General features: G+C 45.8%; 1 protein-coding gene across 6 annotated transcripts in view; it reads right to left on the bottom strand.

The window, feature by feature from the left end:
* Positions 1–19,748, bottom strand: part of strbp (spermatid perinuclear RNA binding protein) — a 128,992-nt gene that overhangs the window by 46,037 nt on the left and 63,207 nt on the right. For all 6 annotated transcript variants that reach the window (XM_071349900.1, XM_071349899.1, XM_071349902.1 and 3 more), the window contains exons 3-5: positions 17,673–17,851; positions 2,063–2,400; positions 1,636–1,801 (exon numbers count right to left, since the gene is read on the bottom strand). In XM_071349900.1, the coding sequence (XP_071206001.1) occupies positions 1,636–1,801; positions 2,063–2,400; positions 17,673–17,675 (507 nt within the window). In that variant the 5' untranslated portion in view covers positions 17,676–17,851. The remainder of the gene's footprint in view (positions 1–1,635; positions 1,802–2,062; positions 2,401–17,672; positions 17,852–19,748) is intronic.

The following is a 19,748-nucleotide window of genomic DNA, read 5'->3' as shown; positions in this document are numbered from 1 at the left end:
GATTCCAATATAGCACCGACTGCTAAATAAATGGGTTCCATAGCACAGAGCTGTGTGTGTGTGTGTGTGTGTGTGTGTGTGTGTGTGTGTGTGTGTGTGTGTGTGTGTGTGTGTGTGTGTGTGTGTGTGTGTGTGTGTGTGTGTGTGTGTGTGTGTGTGTGTGTGTGTGTGTGTGGGAAGATTTTAATTTACCGGCCATTTGAGAAATTTACCGGACTCATTTGCATTGGGTGCATCTAAATCATTAGGGCATCCACCCGCTGTGCTTAGAATGAGAGAAATCACATTAAAATGATGGTAATTCATCTTAACAGAACATGCAACTCCTGTAATAAAACGTCATTTTCAAACATTTGCCAAAATGCAATTCACAGGAGAACACCATTCTAAACAGAACGCCAGATGCGAGCGGTTAGATACATGACAGAGATGAAACTCTCAGTTGGAAATGTAAAAAGTGGGAGAATCTAAAGATGCAACAGGATGCGTAGCTAATATAACTAGGATTGTGCCTTCGGCTTCTGGACGACGAAAGAAAGAACAGGAACAGGAGAGAAATCCTGTTTTCAAAGGCATATGAGGAAGTCTTTATAAAAGAATTGCCTCCACGTTTCTAATGGTAGGATTTTTAATAGGCTACTTTGAAACAAGGTAAGAACGACGTGCCTCACAATACGAAGTAAAAAGTTGAGGTTGCAAATCATTTAAGTAGATACTGCTTCCAGCTCACATTGCAAAATGATGGGTGACGCATTGATATAGCCTGCCTACCGTTGATTACGCACTTGAACGGCGAATGGGAGAGACGCTTCAATTACCAGCTGAGAAATAAAAAGAGTAGCTCTTAATCGCGTGTTTGTTTTTTTTAATCGCGTGGTTTTTTTTAAACACGAGATCGCATTCAGAATTCTTGCGCAATGACTGAGCTTATAAAAGCCCACGTTTCAGTCCGGCAGCAACAAGCTGTTTGAGGAGCTGCAGCAGCACCAGCTCGTGTGCCGTCTGACAAGTGATATCCCCCTCAAAATAGGCTCTGTACGCTGTGAGCAAGTGATACAGAAGATGCATGACGACTAACGAAAATACACACAATTAAATTCCACTACATTCAGCAAATGAATCTATAGACTGATATTTCCATTAACGAATAAAAAATAATTATTTTGTCTACTCGAAGATAGCTGGGCTGTCAGTAAACAATTTGAGGTTGACTTAGAAGCAATGCAAATACCAAGGTACAGCTATATGGACACGCAATCATACTTTTGAATGGTAATTTTACAAACATTAATAAATCGAATTGAAACCTGTATTCCAGTATGGTAAATGGTGAAACCGAGTTGGCTCATTAATCTATACGGTCCAAATAATGGTGATCCCACACTTCTTTGAAAATATACATTGTAGAATAATAGTGAAGACATCAAATATTCAGAAATAACAAATATGGAATCATGTAGTAACCAAAAAGGGATAGTTTTTTCTGCCGTCAATTTGGCCGGCAACAATTGTATTTACCATATTTTTTGCTTAATCTTTTTTTTTTGGGGGGGGGGACCAAAAGCCGTCAATTACCTGCTAACGGAAACCCTGGTGTGTGTGTTTGTGTTTGTTTGTCTCTCTCATATCTCTTACTTGTATCTGCAGGGGCAGGTTCTCACAGACAGTGCACAGCAGTGCATCTGTGGGTTTCTCTCGACACATCAGCACCAGCTCCAGGTTCATGTCCTCTTTGATGAGCAGCCCTTTAGCCACCAGGCCGATCCTCATCACCCCACACAGCACACCTCCACCAGGCTCCCTGGGGATAACAGGCAGCTGGGTTACACTTAAAACATTGGATAGGTGAACTAACCGACTAACTAACTAAACTACAGAAACTGTACTACCACATAAGTTATTAGAGAAAACAGATCAATATCAAGTCGTCAATAGAATTCCATAACATCAAGAGTCAAAATGTCCCAATATCTGGAAATAGAAAATAACCAAAACAAATGACTGTCGACCTGGCAGACACGCAACGGAACACCATAGGCCTATATCGCAGCCGGAACCCCACCTGCTGCTGCTGTCTGTGCAGTCATCTGGGCTGGCGCTGGGACTAACGTCGGGGTCGTCGTTAAGGTCGTCGCCATGGTCAGCACTAGCGTCCTCTGTCGCCGTGCTGTCTGTGGGGTTCGGCTGGCCGTCGGTCTGGCCGGCTGCTGCGTCTGCCTGGCTGTTACTCTGCACCGATTGGACATTGCTCTGGTCTATCCAATCAGAGACGTGTTTGAGGGCACCCTCCACGGTGGACACCAGGGTCTGGACCGCCTCCAGTTCAGACGACGATGGGTAGATGGTGGAGTGTTTGGCCATGACGTGACGGTCATCGATACCGAACGAACGGAAGGACCTCTGTAGGGGGGAGAGAAGGGGTAAAGAAAGAGAGAGAAAGATAGATAGAGGGAGAGAGAGAGAGAGAGAGAGGAGAGTGAGTTAGAAACACAATGAACAGTTCACACACAACAAACGAACACAATACACAAATCTATTGGGCACACACTCATCCCAAACACACACACACACAAACCATACAAACACAACCCTCTCTGTTTCCAACCTATTTCTCCATTTTCTATTTCTTGCAAACACAGCCAGTCGTGTTAGTAGTTCCAAGGGCACCTCTGGAGAAAAACATTCAACAGCAGATTAAACTTTAATCAATCAAACTCACCTCAGCTTCAACGGATGGCCAAACAAACGTCTGCCCAGGTAACATATCCTCTAACAGCCCTGTCTGCTCTGCTCTGTTCACACCCTGCCCTGTGCCGTGTGTGTGTGTGTGTGTGTGTGTGTGTGTGTGTGTGTGTGTGTGTGTGTGTGTGTGTGTGTGTGTGTATGTGTGTGTGTTCTCACCATGCCCTGCAGCTCTCTGCAACCGGCCGTATTGTAGTTCACTATGGAGAGGCCACCACTGGCAACTTGAATTCCAAATCACGCACCCATGTACACTCACACACACACCTCTCACCACACCCCTGTCAAACTGAACTACCTCCTGAAGTAGTGCCGGGGAGACGCAGCCAGCATTAAAACGCCTGTCAACACTTTGATCTTTCAGTGTGTGTGTGTGTGTGTGTGTGTGTGTGTGTGTGTGTGTGTGTGTGTGTGTGTGTGTGTGTGTAAATTGAGATTTTGCATCACTGGCCTACTCACAGTAACACAATATGAAGACTGGTACTCAGTGACGTGTTGGATTTGCCCCAAACATAACACCTTGTATTCAGGACATAAAGTTCATTTCTTTGTAATATTTTTGGCAGTTTTACTTTACTACCTTATTGCAAACATGATTGCCTTGATTTGTTTGGACCCCAGGAAGAGTAGTTGCTGCTTTGGAACTAAACACCTCCCTCTGCAACTGGATCCTGGACGACCCCAGGTGGTGAGGGTAGGCAACAACACATCTGCCACGCTGATCCTCAACACGGTGGCCCCTCAGGGGTGCGTGCTTAGTCCCCTCCTGTACTCCCCTGTTCACCCACGACTGCGTGTCCAGGCACGACTCCAACACCATCATTACGTTTTTGAAAAGTATAATGGTCAAATGTTGCACAATCCAGGTGTGGAAAGCGCTTAGAGAATTACCCAGAATGACTGACAGCTGCAAACGCTGCCAAATGTGCTTCTGCAAAGTATTGAGGAGGGTTGTGAATACTTACGTAAATGAGATATTTCTGTATCAAAAAACTTTTTTTACTCTAATGTGTAAAAACAGAGTGTGTGTAGATGGGTGAGAAAAACAACAACAATTTAATCCATTTTGAATTCAGGATGTAACAACAAAATGTGGAATAAGTCAAGGTGTATGAATACTTTCTGAAGGCACTGCCAGCAAATGTATCATCCTTATGGGTGGGACATCAATTTAAAGCCAATGACAGCCTCCATCTGATGGCAGCGACCCCACCACCTCACACTGTCTGCCCCCCCCCTTCCTAACCATCCTCAATCAAGTCGAATTCAATTCCATCCTAACCTCCCTGACTCCCCCACCTCATCTAATTCAATCAAGCAACCAGCTCTCAGCCTCCCCCTGACTCACCCGCACTGCTAAGGGGGAGGAGGGAACAGCAGTACTGGGGGAACTGACCCAATTCTCTTATCTATTTCAAATCTCTACATTTTATTATTATCATCATATATCCCCCCCCCCATTTTCTCCCCAATTTCGTGGTATCCAATTGGTAGTTACAGTCTTGTCTCATCTCTGCAACTCCTGTACGGACTCGGGAGAGGCAAAGGTCGAGAGCCGTGCGTCCTCCGAAACACAACCCAACCAAGCCGCACTGCTTCTTCACACAATGCCCACCTAACCCGGAAGCCAGCCGCACCAATGTGTGGGAGGAAACACCGTACACCTGGCAACCGTGTCAGTGTGCACCGCGCCCGGCCAGTCACAGGAGTCGCTAGTGCGCGATGGGACAAGGACATCCTGCCGGGCAAACCCTCCCATAACCCGGACGACGCTGGGCCAATTATGCGCCACCCCATGGGTCTCCCGGTCGCGGCCGGCTGCGACAAAGTCTGGACTCGAACCCAGAATCTCTAGTGGCACAGCTAGCACTGCGAAGCAGTGTCTTAGATCACTGCTCCACTCGGGAGGTTACAAATCAAGTCAAATCAAAGTTTATTTGTCACGTGCGCTGAATACAACAGGTGTAGACCTTACAGTGAAATGCTGTCTTACAGGCTCTAACCAACAGTAAAAAAAAAAAAAAAAAAGTATTAGGTGAACAATAGGTAAGTAAAGAAATAAAAACAACAGTAAAAAGACAGTGAAAAATAACAGTAGCGAGGCTATATGCAGTAGCATGTTACCATTTTAGTCATTTAGCAGACGCTCCAGAGCGACTTACCATTAGTGCATTCATCTTAAGATAGCGGGGGTGAGACAACCACATATCACAATCGCCGTCCGTACGTACATTTTCCCTAAATAAAGTAGCAAAGGCAGCGCTAGTCGGAAAATACATTTATTTTAAATAAAAACATGGCTCCTCTGCTCCACATCAAATCCCTTCGTATATCAAAATCCACTCCGTTCGTGCCATTTGGTGTAGCCTAACGAGTTTGACAAGTTTAGCAAGACATGTTTGCTCCCTTATCTGCTCCATAACATTGGCGACCTATTTAAATTCAGTATTAATCGATGACTTTTTTTTTGTATCACCATCAAGTACACGTGTTTTACTAAGCCTCCTCACCCAAACACTGCTCGTGTCCTGACCTTTAGAGTAGCAGAGAGGATGACATCCCGCCTCCTATCAATCCTCTAGAAGTCGCTGCCACAGCAGAACAGAAGTAGCAAACTCCATCCTAATTACACGGTGACATTTTCCAGACGACGAAGGTAGGACAGAAACAGGACCGCTTCCACAAAGGTCAACGGAATTTTTGTTCTAATCAGGAGTAACACTGCAACCTTTTCATTCCTCCCCTATTTGGGTGCCACATGCTGCGTTAGTGTTTTTATTTTTCCAAATGAAGAGGAGAGACTGTACTGTGTGTGTGTGTGTGTGTGTGTGTGTGTGTGTGTGTGTGTGTGTGTGTGTGTGTGTGTGTGTGTGTGTGTGTGTGTGTGTGTGTGTGTGTGTGTGTGTGTGTGTGTGTGTGTAATTCCAGGGGCGTGATACAGCATGCATAGCGGAGGTCAATTATCCTGCTCTACCATTAGTATCCATTCATACATTCTAATATTATATCACAGTGTGTGTGTGTGTGTGTGTGTGTGTGTCTTCCTGCTCTGTGCAGTGCTGTGTTTAACAGGCTCCCAGTAGTAGAGTTTATGAGGCGTTTCTAATGTGAGCCATAACAGTTATAAAACACTATAAAACACCAGTAAAAGCTGCAGGAACCCGGGTTTAAGGGTCACAAAGGTGTACTGTAGGTGGTGCCCCTCCCCACACTGCAGGTAAATCTGTTGCCTTTATAATCTGATACCACCTTTACATGCTAGCTAGGCTAGCCTCATGATGGGCTTGTGGGCTTTTATATTAGACACAGGCATGGGGACCAAGCTGATAATTCTACTTACACACAAACACACACACACACACACACACACACACACACACACACACACACACACACACACACACACACTGATTACTTGGTGAATGAGACGTCGCTGCAGCACAATGGCCCTGCATGAGACTAATGAGTTTCAGCTACCTCGCTGTGACACACACGCATACACCGTCTCGTAGCACATGCCCGGTTTATCCCACCTCGTTGTCACACACACACACTCCGTCTCACACACACTCCGTCTCCAAGACAGCTGTCGTCGTCAACCGCCCCGCCCTCCCGCCCGCCATGAGTCCCAGAGGTCCCTCATGCAATACGTTAGCGAGACATCTATCCAATCAAAAGCAGGCAGGATGGGGAGTAATGAATTAGAAATGAGTTTACTATCACAGAGGATTGAAGAGCATTAGCTGAAAATACAGGAATTTTTGCTCAATTTTAACACACTAAAACTTCAAAATGAATATTAAAAAGTACAATTTAAACTTAAACAGGCTCTATTCTTGCACTTCATAGACGTGGTATAAATAATGTATACGGAGGAGCTACTTAGCTAGAAGAGCCTAGGAGGGCCTTAAACGTTTCCCACCACAGCACATACAGTAATATTGTCAACCACAGATCCTCTACATTAGAAATGTTTAATGCCTTTTTAGTTGAAATAGTAGTCCCCTGGGAGTCGTCATCACCTGGCCACACACACAATGCGGTTTGGCTACACTATCTACACACACACACACACACACGTCAGCTAGTCTGGTATCTATACCACACAGGAGACTACTGTCAACCATCTACTACAGACAGGGGAGGGGACTGGCCTCCGTCTGACTAACTATCCCGCAGCCCACAAATATAAATAACCTATAGCCTACTACTACTTTCACAACCACAGGTGTGAGTGGAGGGGAGGTGACAGGCACGAGCTTCAGGTAAAACAGGGAACTGTCCCTCACTTGCCTACTGTGTTGATGCAGTCTCATCAACAGTCCAGACACACTCGTTCAACTAGATCTACAGGCAAACCACAAACGACCACTTTCACAGCTATAGGTCGTGTGTGTGGTTAAGGATATGAACTGAAGGTGAACCACAGTGTACCGGTGTGTAGCCTATACAAAGCATTAAGAATGCTGACTTTTTTCACATTGTCACAGCCTTATTCTAAAATTGATGAAATAGTTTTTTTTTTTCTCCTTATCAATCTACACACAATACCCCATAATGACAAAAAGCATTGAAGGTCCCCAAGAACACAGGGGCCTCCATCATTCTTAAATGGAAGAAGTTTGGAACCACCAAGACTCTTCCTAGAGCTGGCCGCCCGGCCAAACCTGAGCAATCGGGAGAGAAGGGCCTTGGTCAGGGAGTTGATAGAGAACCCGATGGTCACTCTGACAGAGCTCTTGAGTTCCTCTGTGGAGATGGGAGAACCTTCCAGAAGGACAACCACCTCTGCAGCACTCCACCAATCAGGCCTTTATGGTAAAGTGGCCAGACGGAAGCCACTCCTCAGTAAAAGGCACATGACAGCTCGCTTGGAGTTTGCCAAAAGGCACCTAAAGGACTCTCAGACCATGAGAAACAAGACTCTCTTGTCTGACGAAACCAAGATTGAACTCTTTGGCCTGAATGCCTGGTCTGTCTGGAGGAAACCTGGCACCATCCCTACGGTGAAGCATGGTGGTGGCACCATCATCTTGTGGGGATGTTTTTCAGCGGCAGAGACTGGGAGACTAGTCAGGATTGGGAGAAGATGAACGGAGTAAAATACAGAGAAATCCTTGATGAAAACCTGCTCCAGAGTGCTCAGGACCTCAGACCGGGGCGAAGGTTCACCTTCCAGCAGGACAACGACCATAAGCACACAGCCAAGACAACGCAGTAGTGGCTTCGGGACAAGTCTCTGAATGTCCTTGAGTGGCCCAGCCAGAGCCCGGACTTGAACCCGATAGAACATCTCTGGAGACACCTGAAAATAGCTGTGCAGCGACGCTCCCCATCCGACCTGACAGAGCTTGAGAGGATCTGCAGAGAAAATTGGGAGAAACTCCACAAATACAGGTGTGCCAAGCTTGTAGCGTCATACCCAAGAAGACCCGAGGCTGTAATCGCTGCCAAAGGTGCTTCAACAAAGTACTGAGTAAAGGGTCTGAATACTTATGTAAATGTGATATTTCAGTATTTAATTTGTTATACATTTCTGAAAACCTGTCTTTGCTTTGTCATTATGGGGTATTGCATGTAGATTGATAAGGGGGGGGGGGGGGGGGAGTATTTTATCCATTTCAGAATAATGCTGTAACATAACAAAATATATCTGTGAGAGATGACAGTGTGTACATGAGGGGTCGACATTCACGGCTGCCCGCTAGCCCGGGGAGGTTTTGGAAACCCTCTGGGCCAGTCGATCATCCCGTCAGTGGCCCGCTTGGGCCAGTTAACTTCTTGCAACTATAGGGGGTGCTGTTCCGCATTAGCATTTTTTGGTCTCCAAATTAAACTGCCTCGTGCTCAATTCTTGATCGTACAATATGCATATTATTGTTATTATTGGATAGAAAACACTTTCTAGTTTCTATAGCCGTTGGAATTTTGTCTCTGAGTGGTACAGAACTACTTCTACAGCACTTTTCCTGACAGGGAGTCAGATTTCAGAAATTTTTACCCCTGATCTGGGATCGGTTTTAAGGTGCCAGTAGATGCTATGGAGAAACCGACACTGCCTACGTCTTCCTCTGGGTGTCAGTACGTCATCACGCTTTGAATGGATTCGATTGCGCAATCAGAGCCACTATAAAACACGAAAACGTGGAAGTACCGCTCTCTTCCTGCATGCGTCTTGCGCAAGATGGACATCAGACCTGCCTCCTTCCAAATGGTTGTTTAGCCAGTGATATTTATCCGGTCATGTTTTTAGTCGTTATAGTTGTTAAAAACATCATAATGTAGTTAATTTGAACCGTTTTATAGCAATTTATATCCGTTTAGTGCGATTTTGAGGAATTTCTTTGTCGTGCACTCTGAAACTTTGGGCACGTTTCGGGGTCCCGTTCGATCGTTAGTGGATATTTCGAAGGACAGAGGACATCTATCGACCAAAAGAAGATTAGACCCAAGAAAGGATACATTGCCCAAGAATCTGATGGAAAATCACCTCATAGTAAGGAATATTTAATATGATAAATCGTTGTTCTGTCGAAATATTTTAAACGCATATTACGCCATTTTGTTTGTTATAGCTTCTCTTGGCGAACGCTGTATAAGAAAGTAAGGATAATTTTAGAAATGTAAATCAGCGATTGCATTAAGAACTAATTTGTCTTTCGATTCCTGTCAACCCTGTATTTTTTAGTCAAGTATATGATTAGCTTTCGATTAAACTAGATCACTCTGAAAGATGACATCCGACATTTTGAGGCTTGATTTCCTAGTATTTTCATTGTGTAACCACGGTTTTGTATGGCTAAATATGCACATTTTCGAACAAACTGTATATGTATGTTGTAAAATGATGTTACAGGAGTGTCATCGGAAGAATTCTGAGAAGGTTAGTGAAATAATTTATATATTTTGGCGATGATTACGTTATAGCTCTCTTTGGCTTGAATCGATGCTCTGGTAACGTTTTCACATGTGGTATGCTAACTTATCGATTTATTGTGTTTTCGCTGTAAAACGCTTAGAAAATCTGAAATATTGTCTGGAATCACAAGATCTGGGTCTTTCCATTGCTATGCTTTGTCTATTCTTATGAAATGTTTTATTAAGAGTAAATTGGTCATACACGTTGCTCTCTATAGTAATTCTAGTCGTGTTGTGATGGTCGGTGCAATTGTAAACTGTGATTTCTACCTGAAATATGCACTTTTTTCTAACAAAACCTATCCTATACCATAAATATGTTATCAGACTGTCATCTGATGAGGTTTTTTATAGGTTATTGGCTATCAATATCTTAGTTTAGCCGAATTGGTGATAGCTACTGGTGGAGAGAAAAAATGGACTTGGACTTGTGATTTAATGATATTTAGATGCTACTATCTACTTGTGAAGCTATGCTAGCTATGCTAATCAGTGTGTGGGGGGGTGGGGGGTGATCCCGGACCCGGGGTAGAGGCTCGTGAAAGGTTAAAAAAATATTGCAATAATGTTATATTTTATCTAGGCTATATATATATATATATTTTTTTTAAACGGATGAATTCCGGAAGTTGTTCATTCATTATGTCCATTACTTACCACACACAACGCAAGCCGCACACATATAGTCTAGTTTGAGATAATCTGTCCGGCAGAGAGATCGCGCAGCTCTCAAACAGCTGGTTGTTGAAGATCGACAGCGGTAGGAGTAAGAAAGCAGCAGGAAAGATGTTCCAAGTTATGATATCCACAGGTAAATGACAAGGAAAGAATGCAAACCAGGTATTTCAAAAGTTTAAAGTCTCGGTTGAAGATTTGCGATGCGCAATTCAGTCATCATGCCATGGAATAGCCTGCCTTAAAAATCAGACAAGCGTTCCATAACAAAGGGAAACCTGTTTGCTTTTTGCTTTTTCGTCACGCGTGATACAATAACCCCTAAATAACTTGAACATCTCAAATGGCAAGACTGACTACTTACCACATGGACAGACTTCACTAGTGTGTTTGTGTCGGGAGCATCTGCCGGTGGATGTAGTCTTTTGCCCACATTATTCTGACATATTTTAGAATGTAAAAATAATGTAAATACCAATGCATAATGCCATTGGGAAATTTGGAAGGCCTATTAAAAAAAATCATTATTCATAACCTCTCTAGGGTAGCTAGCGTCCCACCGTCCCACCTGGACGCTAGCGTCCCACCTGGCCAACATCCGGTGAAATTGCAGAGCGCCAAATTCAAAAACAGAAACACTCATAATAAAAACTCATAAAACGGGCCTCCCGGGTGGCGCAGTGGTCTAGAGCACTGCATCGCAGTGCTAGCTGCGCCACCAGAGTCTGGGTTCGCGCCCAGGCTCTGTCGCAGCCGGCTGCGACCGGGAGGTCCGTGGGGCGACGCACAATTGGCATAGCGTCGTCCGGGTTAGGGAGGGTTTGGCCGGCAGGGATATCCTTGTCTCATCGCGCTCCAGCGACTCCTGTGGCGGGCCGGGCGCAGTGCGCGCTAACCGAGGAGGGTGGGTGCACGGTGTTTCCTCCGACACATTGGTGCGGCTGGCTTCCGGGTTGGAGGCGCGCTGTGTTAAGAAGCAGTGCGGCTTGGTTGGGTTGTGCTTCGGAGGACGCATGGCTTTCGACCTTCGTCTCTCCCGAGCCCGTACGGGAGTTGTAGCGATGAGACAAGATAGTAATTACTAGCGATTGGATACCACGAAAATTGGGGAGAAAAGGGGAGAAAATAAAAAAGAAATTTTTTAAAAGATTAACTTCTTGTTAATCCAGCCGCTGTGTCAGAAAAATGCATTATTCTTAAAGTGGTAATGCATACTTTTGTAGCTTACATTTTGTGGGGAGCTTTACTCCATTACAACAAATATAAAATGTAGATCCTTGAAAATTACAATTAAATGCTTGACAAAGTCCTTGCAAGTCCTTGAACTTGACCTGCCAATGTCTGCATGAACCCTGTGTAGGCTACTTGCTCAGCCCACATGAAAATAAAATCACCTGCTATTGAAAAACGATGCGCTCATCATTCGCTTTCCTGTCAGATCTTAACCCAGGCCAGTATTTTTTCCCCATCCGGGCCAGTAACTTTCATTTGGCACAGGCCTGGTGTCCCACTGGCAAACGTACCTGAATGTCGAGCCCTGTACATGTTTTTGTGTTTACACTGCGGACTCCGCGGAGAGAGTATGTTCCCGCTTGACACAGACGTCAATTCAACGTCTAGTCCACGTTTCACTGAAATGACGCGGAAGCAACGTTGATTCAACCAGTGTGTTCCCAGTGGGGTGTTGTTGCTGTCCGTGTGTATGTGAACGTTGTGCCAACTACCCAGAGTGTTGACCTTTGCTCTCCCCGTGCTTCTGCAATTACACCACACCAATTACAACCAGTTAGCCACAATACACAAACACATTAGACGGCTTACTACATGTGGCGCTCTGCTGTATAGTGAATGTGCACTGCCCTCCAATAATAACATCTTCAGTCCAATTTACAGTATGCAATGCACACTCCAAGTTGTTGCTATATACCCACTTACTGGTCTGGTAGCCCTGTTTCCCCTCGCTATTCCACCATAAACTGGCGAAACAAGTGTGCAGGCCAGGCGATTGCGGCGAAACAAGTGTGCAGGCCAGGAGATGGTAGTGAAACAAGTGTGCAGGCCAGGAGATTGCAGTGAAACAAGTGTGCAGGCCAGGAGATTGCAGTGAAACAAGTGTGCAGGCCAGGAGATTGCAGTGAAACAAGTGTGCAGGCCAGGAGATTGCAGTGAAACAAGTGTGCAGGCCAGGAGATTGCGGTGAAACAAGTGTGCAGGCCAGGAGATTGCGGTGAAACAAGTGTGCAGGCCAGGAGATTGCAGTGAAACAAGTGTGCAGGCCAGGAGATTGCAGTGAAACAAGTGTGCAGGCAGGAGATTGCAGTGAAACAAGTGTGCAGGCCAGGAGGTTGCGGTGAAACAAGTGTGCAGGCCAGGAGATTGCAGTGAAACAAGTGTGCAGGCCAGGAGATTGTGTGCGTGTACAGTACACAACAACTAGTGCGTAGTGAGAGCAGTGCGAGAGAGTGTTGTTGGTCTGTTGGGAACAATATGCACACCACAGGAGGTTGGTGGCACCTTAATTGGGGAGGACGGGCTCGTGGTAATAGCTGGAGACGGAGTCAGTGGAATGGTATCAAACACGTGGTTCCCATGTGTTTGATGATTCCATCCGCTCGGCGCCAGCCATTATTATGAGCCCGTCCTCCCGTTCGGGCAGCCTCCGCTGACACACACGCTGTTCAGTGATGCGTGCAGCACGAGTGTAAAGCACAGAGGTGTGTATCATGTGTGTCGCACACTTGCGTGTGTCAAGCCTGTGTAGAGTGTGTGTCAGCGTGGCCTTAACGATTGCTGAGTGCACAGCGAGAGATGCTGTGCGTGGTGAATGTATAGCTTGGGACAGAAGAGTGACAAGACAGAGAGAGGAGAGGGGTATGATCAGCCCCAGGCAGATTGCATTAAAAATTCATCCTGTGATTTACCAGCACTGCGCTTGGCAGCTCTTGCACAAAAGATGGCCCCATTTTATTGTGTGTGTTTTTTTTTTTTACAGCCTTTCAAATTACCACACGCACGTGCACAGGCGCAAACACATGCGCACACACAGACTTGCACAGGGCAGGCACACACACGTGCACACACCGTCTTTGAGTAAGAGTGCTGATCTAGGATCGGTTTGGCCTTTTAAACCATAAAGAATTGGAGGCGGGACCTGATTCTTGATCAGCACTTTTAGAACCTTCTGGAATACGGGCCCAGGTAGCCTAGCTGATGAGATTAATTTCTGCTCTTTGCTTCTCATAATGTGACCGTGTTCAGTGTTAGTGTTTATGGGCTGCAGTAAAGGGTTATGGCTTCAGTTAAAAGAGATCCGCTGACTTTTCCATTGTCTCCTCGTGCCATTTAACTGACTACCTGGGCAGAGCAAAAGCTGACAAGGAACTGAGGATTAACAAGGTCGCCCCGCCGTCCCTGGAGAGTCGATAGAGATGGAGAGTGTGTGTGTGTGTGTGTGTGTGTGTGTGTGTGTGTGTGTGTGTGTGTGTGTGTGTGTGTGTGTGTGTGTGTGTGTGTGTGTGTGTGTGTGTGTCTGTGCTCATATATATCTGGGTGTGTACACACGGAGGGAAAATCCAATGAAAAGGCAATAAGGAAGCAGAACACTGTGCTGTGGCTTTGCAGTGCAGAGTGTTTGAGCTCCAAGGTCATCCCCACTCTCCTTACCAGCCCAGCTAGCGTTAGCACGGCCCTCATCATCGAGGGTTATTTATGAACACCCCCCCCCACCAACCCACCCCGTCCACCCTCCAGTTTTTAATAATTCACGGTGCTGCCTGCACACCCCCTGAGGCTCAACTCCAGAGTCAGGGGTAGGGACCATTAATCAATCCCTGATCTCGCTCTCTCTCTCTCTTCCTCCACCTCTCTCTGTCCCTTGTTCTCCTCCTCTCCTTTCTAATTCCCCTCTCTCTCTCTCTCTCCTTCCCCTGACTCCCTACCTTATCCCCTCTCTTTCTCCCTGTTCATCTCCTCTAGGCTCTTTTCCTTCCCCTCCCCTTGCTGAGGTTCAATAGTGCTACGTCGTCAGGCAGACTTCTTCTCACTGACACACAGCGATCGGCACTGCAATGGTTTCACCGCGGCTCTATTCTACTCAGATTGACCTCTCTTGGCCCAACTGGCCCAACTGGTCCTTCACTGCTCAGAGTAATATTACACACCTCCCACCTTCATCTCACCTGCAGCCAACCACACTGCGTCTCCCCACTGTGACATTACCACAATCAAATCCAATTGCATTTGTCGCATGCGCCCGAATACAACAGGTGTGGACATTACAGTGAAATGCTTACCTACAAGCCCTTAACCAACAACGCAGCTTCATTTCTTTAAAAAAAAATACCAAAATGAAATAAATAACAATGAGAAATAAAAGTAACAAATAATTCGTCTCAGTAAGCATCTATGGTGGCCTTTTGCCAGGCCGTCATTGTAAATAAGAATTTGTTCTTAATTGACCTGCCTGGTAAAATATGTTAAATAAATACAAAATAAAAAAGAATCTATGTTGAAGATATTCAACAGACTTCCCCGTTTGTGATCTACTGAGCAAGCACTGCATTGAGCTGTATGTACGCCTACTGTAGAAAATAGTCACCGGCTTCCATGGTGTAACAGAAGAGATGGACGTGTGAAGAGTTTGATTCCAAAACAATTTTTTCACATTTGCATGTGATGAATTCTCATGGGTCCCTGTCTGAAATGAATGCTCGTGGGTCCCTGTCTAAAATGAATGCTCGTGGGTCCCTGTCTGAAATGAATTCTCGTGGGTCCCTGTCTGAAATGAATGCTCGTGGGTCCCTGTCTGAAATGAATGCTCGTGGGTCCCTGTCTGAAATGAATGCTCGTGGGTCCCTGTCTAAAATGAATGCTCGTGGGTCCCTGTCTGGAATGAATGGTTGTGGGTCCCTGTCTGAAATGAATGCTCGTGGGTCCCTGTCTGAAATGAATGCTCGTGGGTCCCTGTCTGAAATGAATTCTCGTGGGTCCCTGTCTGAAATGAATGCTCGTGGGTCCCTGTCTGAAATGAATGCTCGTGGGTCCCTGTCTGAAATGAATGCTCGTGGGTCCCTGTCTGAAATGAATGCTCGTGGGTCCCTGTCTAAAATGAATGCTCGTGGGTCCCTGTCTAAAATGAATGCTCGTGGGTCCCTGTCTGGAATGAATGGTTGTGGGTCCCTGTCTGAAATGAATGCTCGTGGGTCCCTGTCTGAAATGAATGCTCGTGGGTCCCTGTCTGAAATGAATTCTCGTGGGTCCCTGTCTGAAATGAATGCTCGTGGGTCCCTGTCTGAAATGAATGCTCGTGGGTCCCTGTCTGAAATGAATGCTTGTGGGTCCCTGTCTGAAATGAATGCTCGTGGGTCCCTGTCTAAAATGAATGCTTGTGGGTCCCTGTCTGAAATGAATGCTCGTGGGTCCCTGTCTGAAATGAATGCTCGTGGGTCCCTGTCTGAAATGAATGCTCGTGGGTCCCTGTCTGAAATGAATGCTCGTGGGTCCCTGTCTGAAATTAATGCTCGTGGGTCCCTGTCTGAAATGAATGCTCGTGGGTCCCTGTCTGAAATGAATGCTCGTGGGTCCCTGTCTGAAATGAATGCTCGTGGGTCCCTGTCTGAAATGAATGCTCGTGGGTCCCTGTCTGAAATGAATGCTCGTGGGTCCCTGTCTGAAATGAATTCTCGTGGGTCCCTGTCTGAAATGAATGCTCGTGGGTCCCTGTCTGAAATGAATGCTTGTGGGTCCCTGTCTGAAATGAATGCTCGTGGGTCCGTCTGAAATAAATGCTCGTGGGTCCCTGTCTGAAAGGAATGCTCGTGGGTCCATTTCTATTTGTTTGAATTATGGCTGCTCTCATATTTTTAAAACATTGACTTAAAATTTGTTTTTTTGCTAAACGCAATATGTGCTTTATCCAAAGCCATCTGTTTGGAGAGTTGGGACATTTAGTTGAAACAAAGTGATTATTTGAATATTTATTTATTATGTATCGATACTATATTACATGTAACTGTTTAAAACCCAATCTGAATACTTTTTCTATAGTTCTGTAGGCTATATAACTTTTTGCCACAAAACATGATTATTTGTCTCTCTAAAATAATATTATCTTGCGATATATATACAGTACCAGTCAAAAGTTTGGACACACCTACTCATTCTAGGGTTGTTTTTTTTAAACTATTTTCTACATTGTAGAATAATAGTGAAGACATCAAAACTATGAAATAACACATATGGAATCATATGACCCCTCCTGTCTCAGGCTCCAGTATTTATGCTGCAATAGTTTATGTGTCGGGGGACTAGCTCTCTCTCTCTCCCTCCCTCCCTCATTGCTCGTGTTTCTTCGCCCAAGCAAGTCTCTTCTTCTTATTGGTGTCCTTTAGTAGTGGCTTCTTTGCAGCTATTCGACCATGAAGGTCTGATTTACGCATTCTTCTCTGAACAGTTGATGTTGAGATGTGTTTGTTACTTGAACTCTTTCTGAGGCTGGTAACTCTAACGAACTTATCCTCTTCAGCAGAGGTAACTCTGGGCCTTTACTGCGGCGGTCCTCATGAGAGACAGTTTCATCATAGTGCTTGATGGTTTGTGCGACCGCACTTGAAGAAACTTTATAAGGTTCTTGAAATTTTCCAGATTGACTGACCTTCATGTCTTAATGTAATGATGGACTGTGGTTTCTCTTTGCTTATTTGAGCTGTTCTTGCCATAATATGGACTTGGTCTTTTATGAAATAGGGCTATCTTCTGTATACCACCTCTACCTTGTCACAACACAACTGACTGGCTCAAACGCATTAAGGAAAGAAATTCCACAAATTAACTTTTAACAAGGCACACCTGTTAATTGAAATGCATTCCAGGTGACTACTTCATAAAGCTGGTTGAGAGAATGCCAAGAGTGTGAAAAGCTGTCATCAAGGCAAAGGGGACGGCTACTTTGAAGAATCTCAAATATAAATAACACTTTTTGGTTACTACATGATTCCATATGTGTTATTTCATCATTTTGATGTCTTCACTATTATTCTACAATGTAGAAAATAGTTTAAAAAATATATATTTAAAAAACTGGAATGGGTAGGTGTGTCCAACGTTTGACTGGTACTGTCTTTTCACAAGCCCATATCATGGTAAGAAGAACAAATAAAAGCTCTCTCTTTCACAAGATGTGTTCTTAATTCATTCAAATTTACCAACATTTCTGAAAAATCCATATATCGCGTTTTGGAACTATTAAACTCTTCATATTGACACTACGCACTCATCCTATACATTCTGACAGGAAGCTCTTGCACAAGCAGAAACACACACACACACACACTACTTACCATGCCTGCGAAAGGAGTGGGTGCTCCTTGTCCGTCTCCTTGTCCGTCTCCTTGTGTGGCCCGGGGCAGCTCTGTGTTGTCACGGCAGGTCAGGGGTCTCCTCTGCTCTCTGACTCCTCCTCATACGCTCCCCTCAGAGCCCCCTGCCTACAGACCTGATCTGCTTCCCTCTGTCTCACCTGGAGATGGAGGGAAGGAGAGAGAGAGAGAGAGAGAGAGAGAGATGGGGAGAGGCAGAGAGAGGGATGGAGGGAGAAACGAGAGAGACAAAGGGAAAGACTGATCATTGAGATTCACGATTCGCGCCCATTGCCGCGCCCCCCCCCCCCCCCCCCACCTAAGCCCATTTTTTTTGATGCAGAAGAAACATTGCAGTTGCAGTAGTAGACTCCCTCTTTGCCCCCTTCCTCTTCTTGTTAAAGCGTCACACCCCCTGTGTCTCATCTACACCTCCCCGTCTGCACTCAGCTAATACTGTACACACACTCCCTTCCTTGTTCATTCATAACACACACACACACACACACACACACACACACACACACACACACACACACACACACACACACACACACACACACACACACACACACACACACACACACACACACACACACACACACACACACACACACGCACTTCTCAGCAGGGGTTAGGGCCTAGTCTTTGTCTGCTGGTAGAGTACGAGGAGATGAGAGAGCACGGCTGAGCTAAAGACGAGACGCCCGGGTCTTATTCATATTTCATGATGCTGCGCTTGTTTTTATAGGCTGATATGCACACATACACACACACACTGACAGATACATACACAAACACACAATGACAGACAGAAACGCCGACACACCACACACACATATTCAAAAACGCTCTGCTCCAGTTTGGGTGATTTATCTAGCCTAAATGATTCCACCGCCCACTCAAGCCTGTCCTATCTGTCTGTCGTCTCTCCCCGTACTCTCCTGTCTCTGGCCTCGTCTGCTCCTTTTATTAGGAACCCTTCGGCCTAGCAGAATAATTCCTATTCGTCATAATCATCAACTATCGTCTATGTATCACAGATTAACCAGGGGAGTCAGTCGGGGTAAAGTTTGACCCGTTAATCCCGCTGGTCATCTGCATTAATCTAGCCATGTTCCTAATGTGGTTTCCCTGGAAAACAATCTCCATTCCCATGGATTAGGTCAACTAGGCAGCTATGCCAGGCTGTGCCACGTGGCACGCGGGCAAGGGGGAGGGCTGGAGGCCCAGGGAGAGACGCCCAGCAGGATAGGACACACACACAGGTCACACGCACTCCAGCTCCATGTGTCAAGAGGGCAGAGGGCAGATACATTGGGGATTGAACCTCTTGTCGTAAACAACAGCAGTATAGCACAGGTGAAACCCTACCCAACCTCCCCACCCGGTCCTGTATGGAATGCCGTTAGGGTCCCCCGCGTCTCAATACCCCAACATCAATACCCATCAACCAGGACACTCTTGACTCCTGACACACTCTCCAGCAGTCTCTCCAGCTGCTCTGCACTGCAGTGTTTTTGACTGGGTGCTGCTGTGCTACAGATAAAACCTTTACATACCACAACTAGACCACAGGGACACTATATGGGTTTAACTAACCACATGCAACGCAACCAACCAACCAACCACCAGCCAACAAACCATCCACTAACCACACACAACGCCACTAAAGCAACACCACACCACGGGACCTGTATGGAGGAGCTGTATGGAGGAGCTGTATGGAGGAGCTGTATGGAGGAGCTGTATGGAGGAGCTGTATGGAGGAGCTGAATGGAGGAGCTGAATAGAGGAGCTGAATGGAGGAGCTGAATGGAGGAGCTGAATGGAGGAGCTGAATGGAGGAGCTGAATGGAGGAGCTGTATGGAGGAGCTGTATGGAGGAGCTGTATGGAGGAGCTGTATGGAGGAGCTGAATGGAGGAGCTGAATGGAGGAGCTGAATGGAGGAGCTGAATGGAGGAGCTGAATGGAGGAGCTGTATGGAGGAGCTGTATGGAGGAGCTGTATGGAGGAGCTGTATGGAGGAGCTGTATGGAGGAGCTGAATGGAGGAG

Source organism: Salvelinus alpinus, chromosome 18 (genome assembly GCF_045679555.1).
Source record: "Salvelinus alpinus chromosome 18, SLU_Salpinus.1, whole genome shotgun sequence".
Lineage (NCBI taxonomy): Eukaryota > Metazoa > Chordata > Actinopteri > Salmoniformes > Salmonidae > Salvelinus > Salvelinus alpinus.
This window is presented reverse-complemented; position numbering and strand designations above follow the sequence as displayed.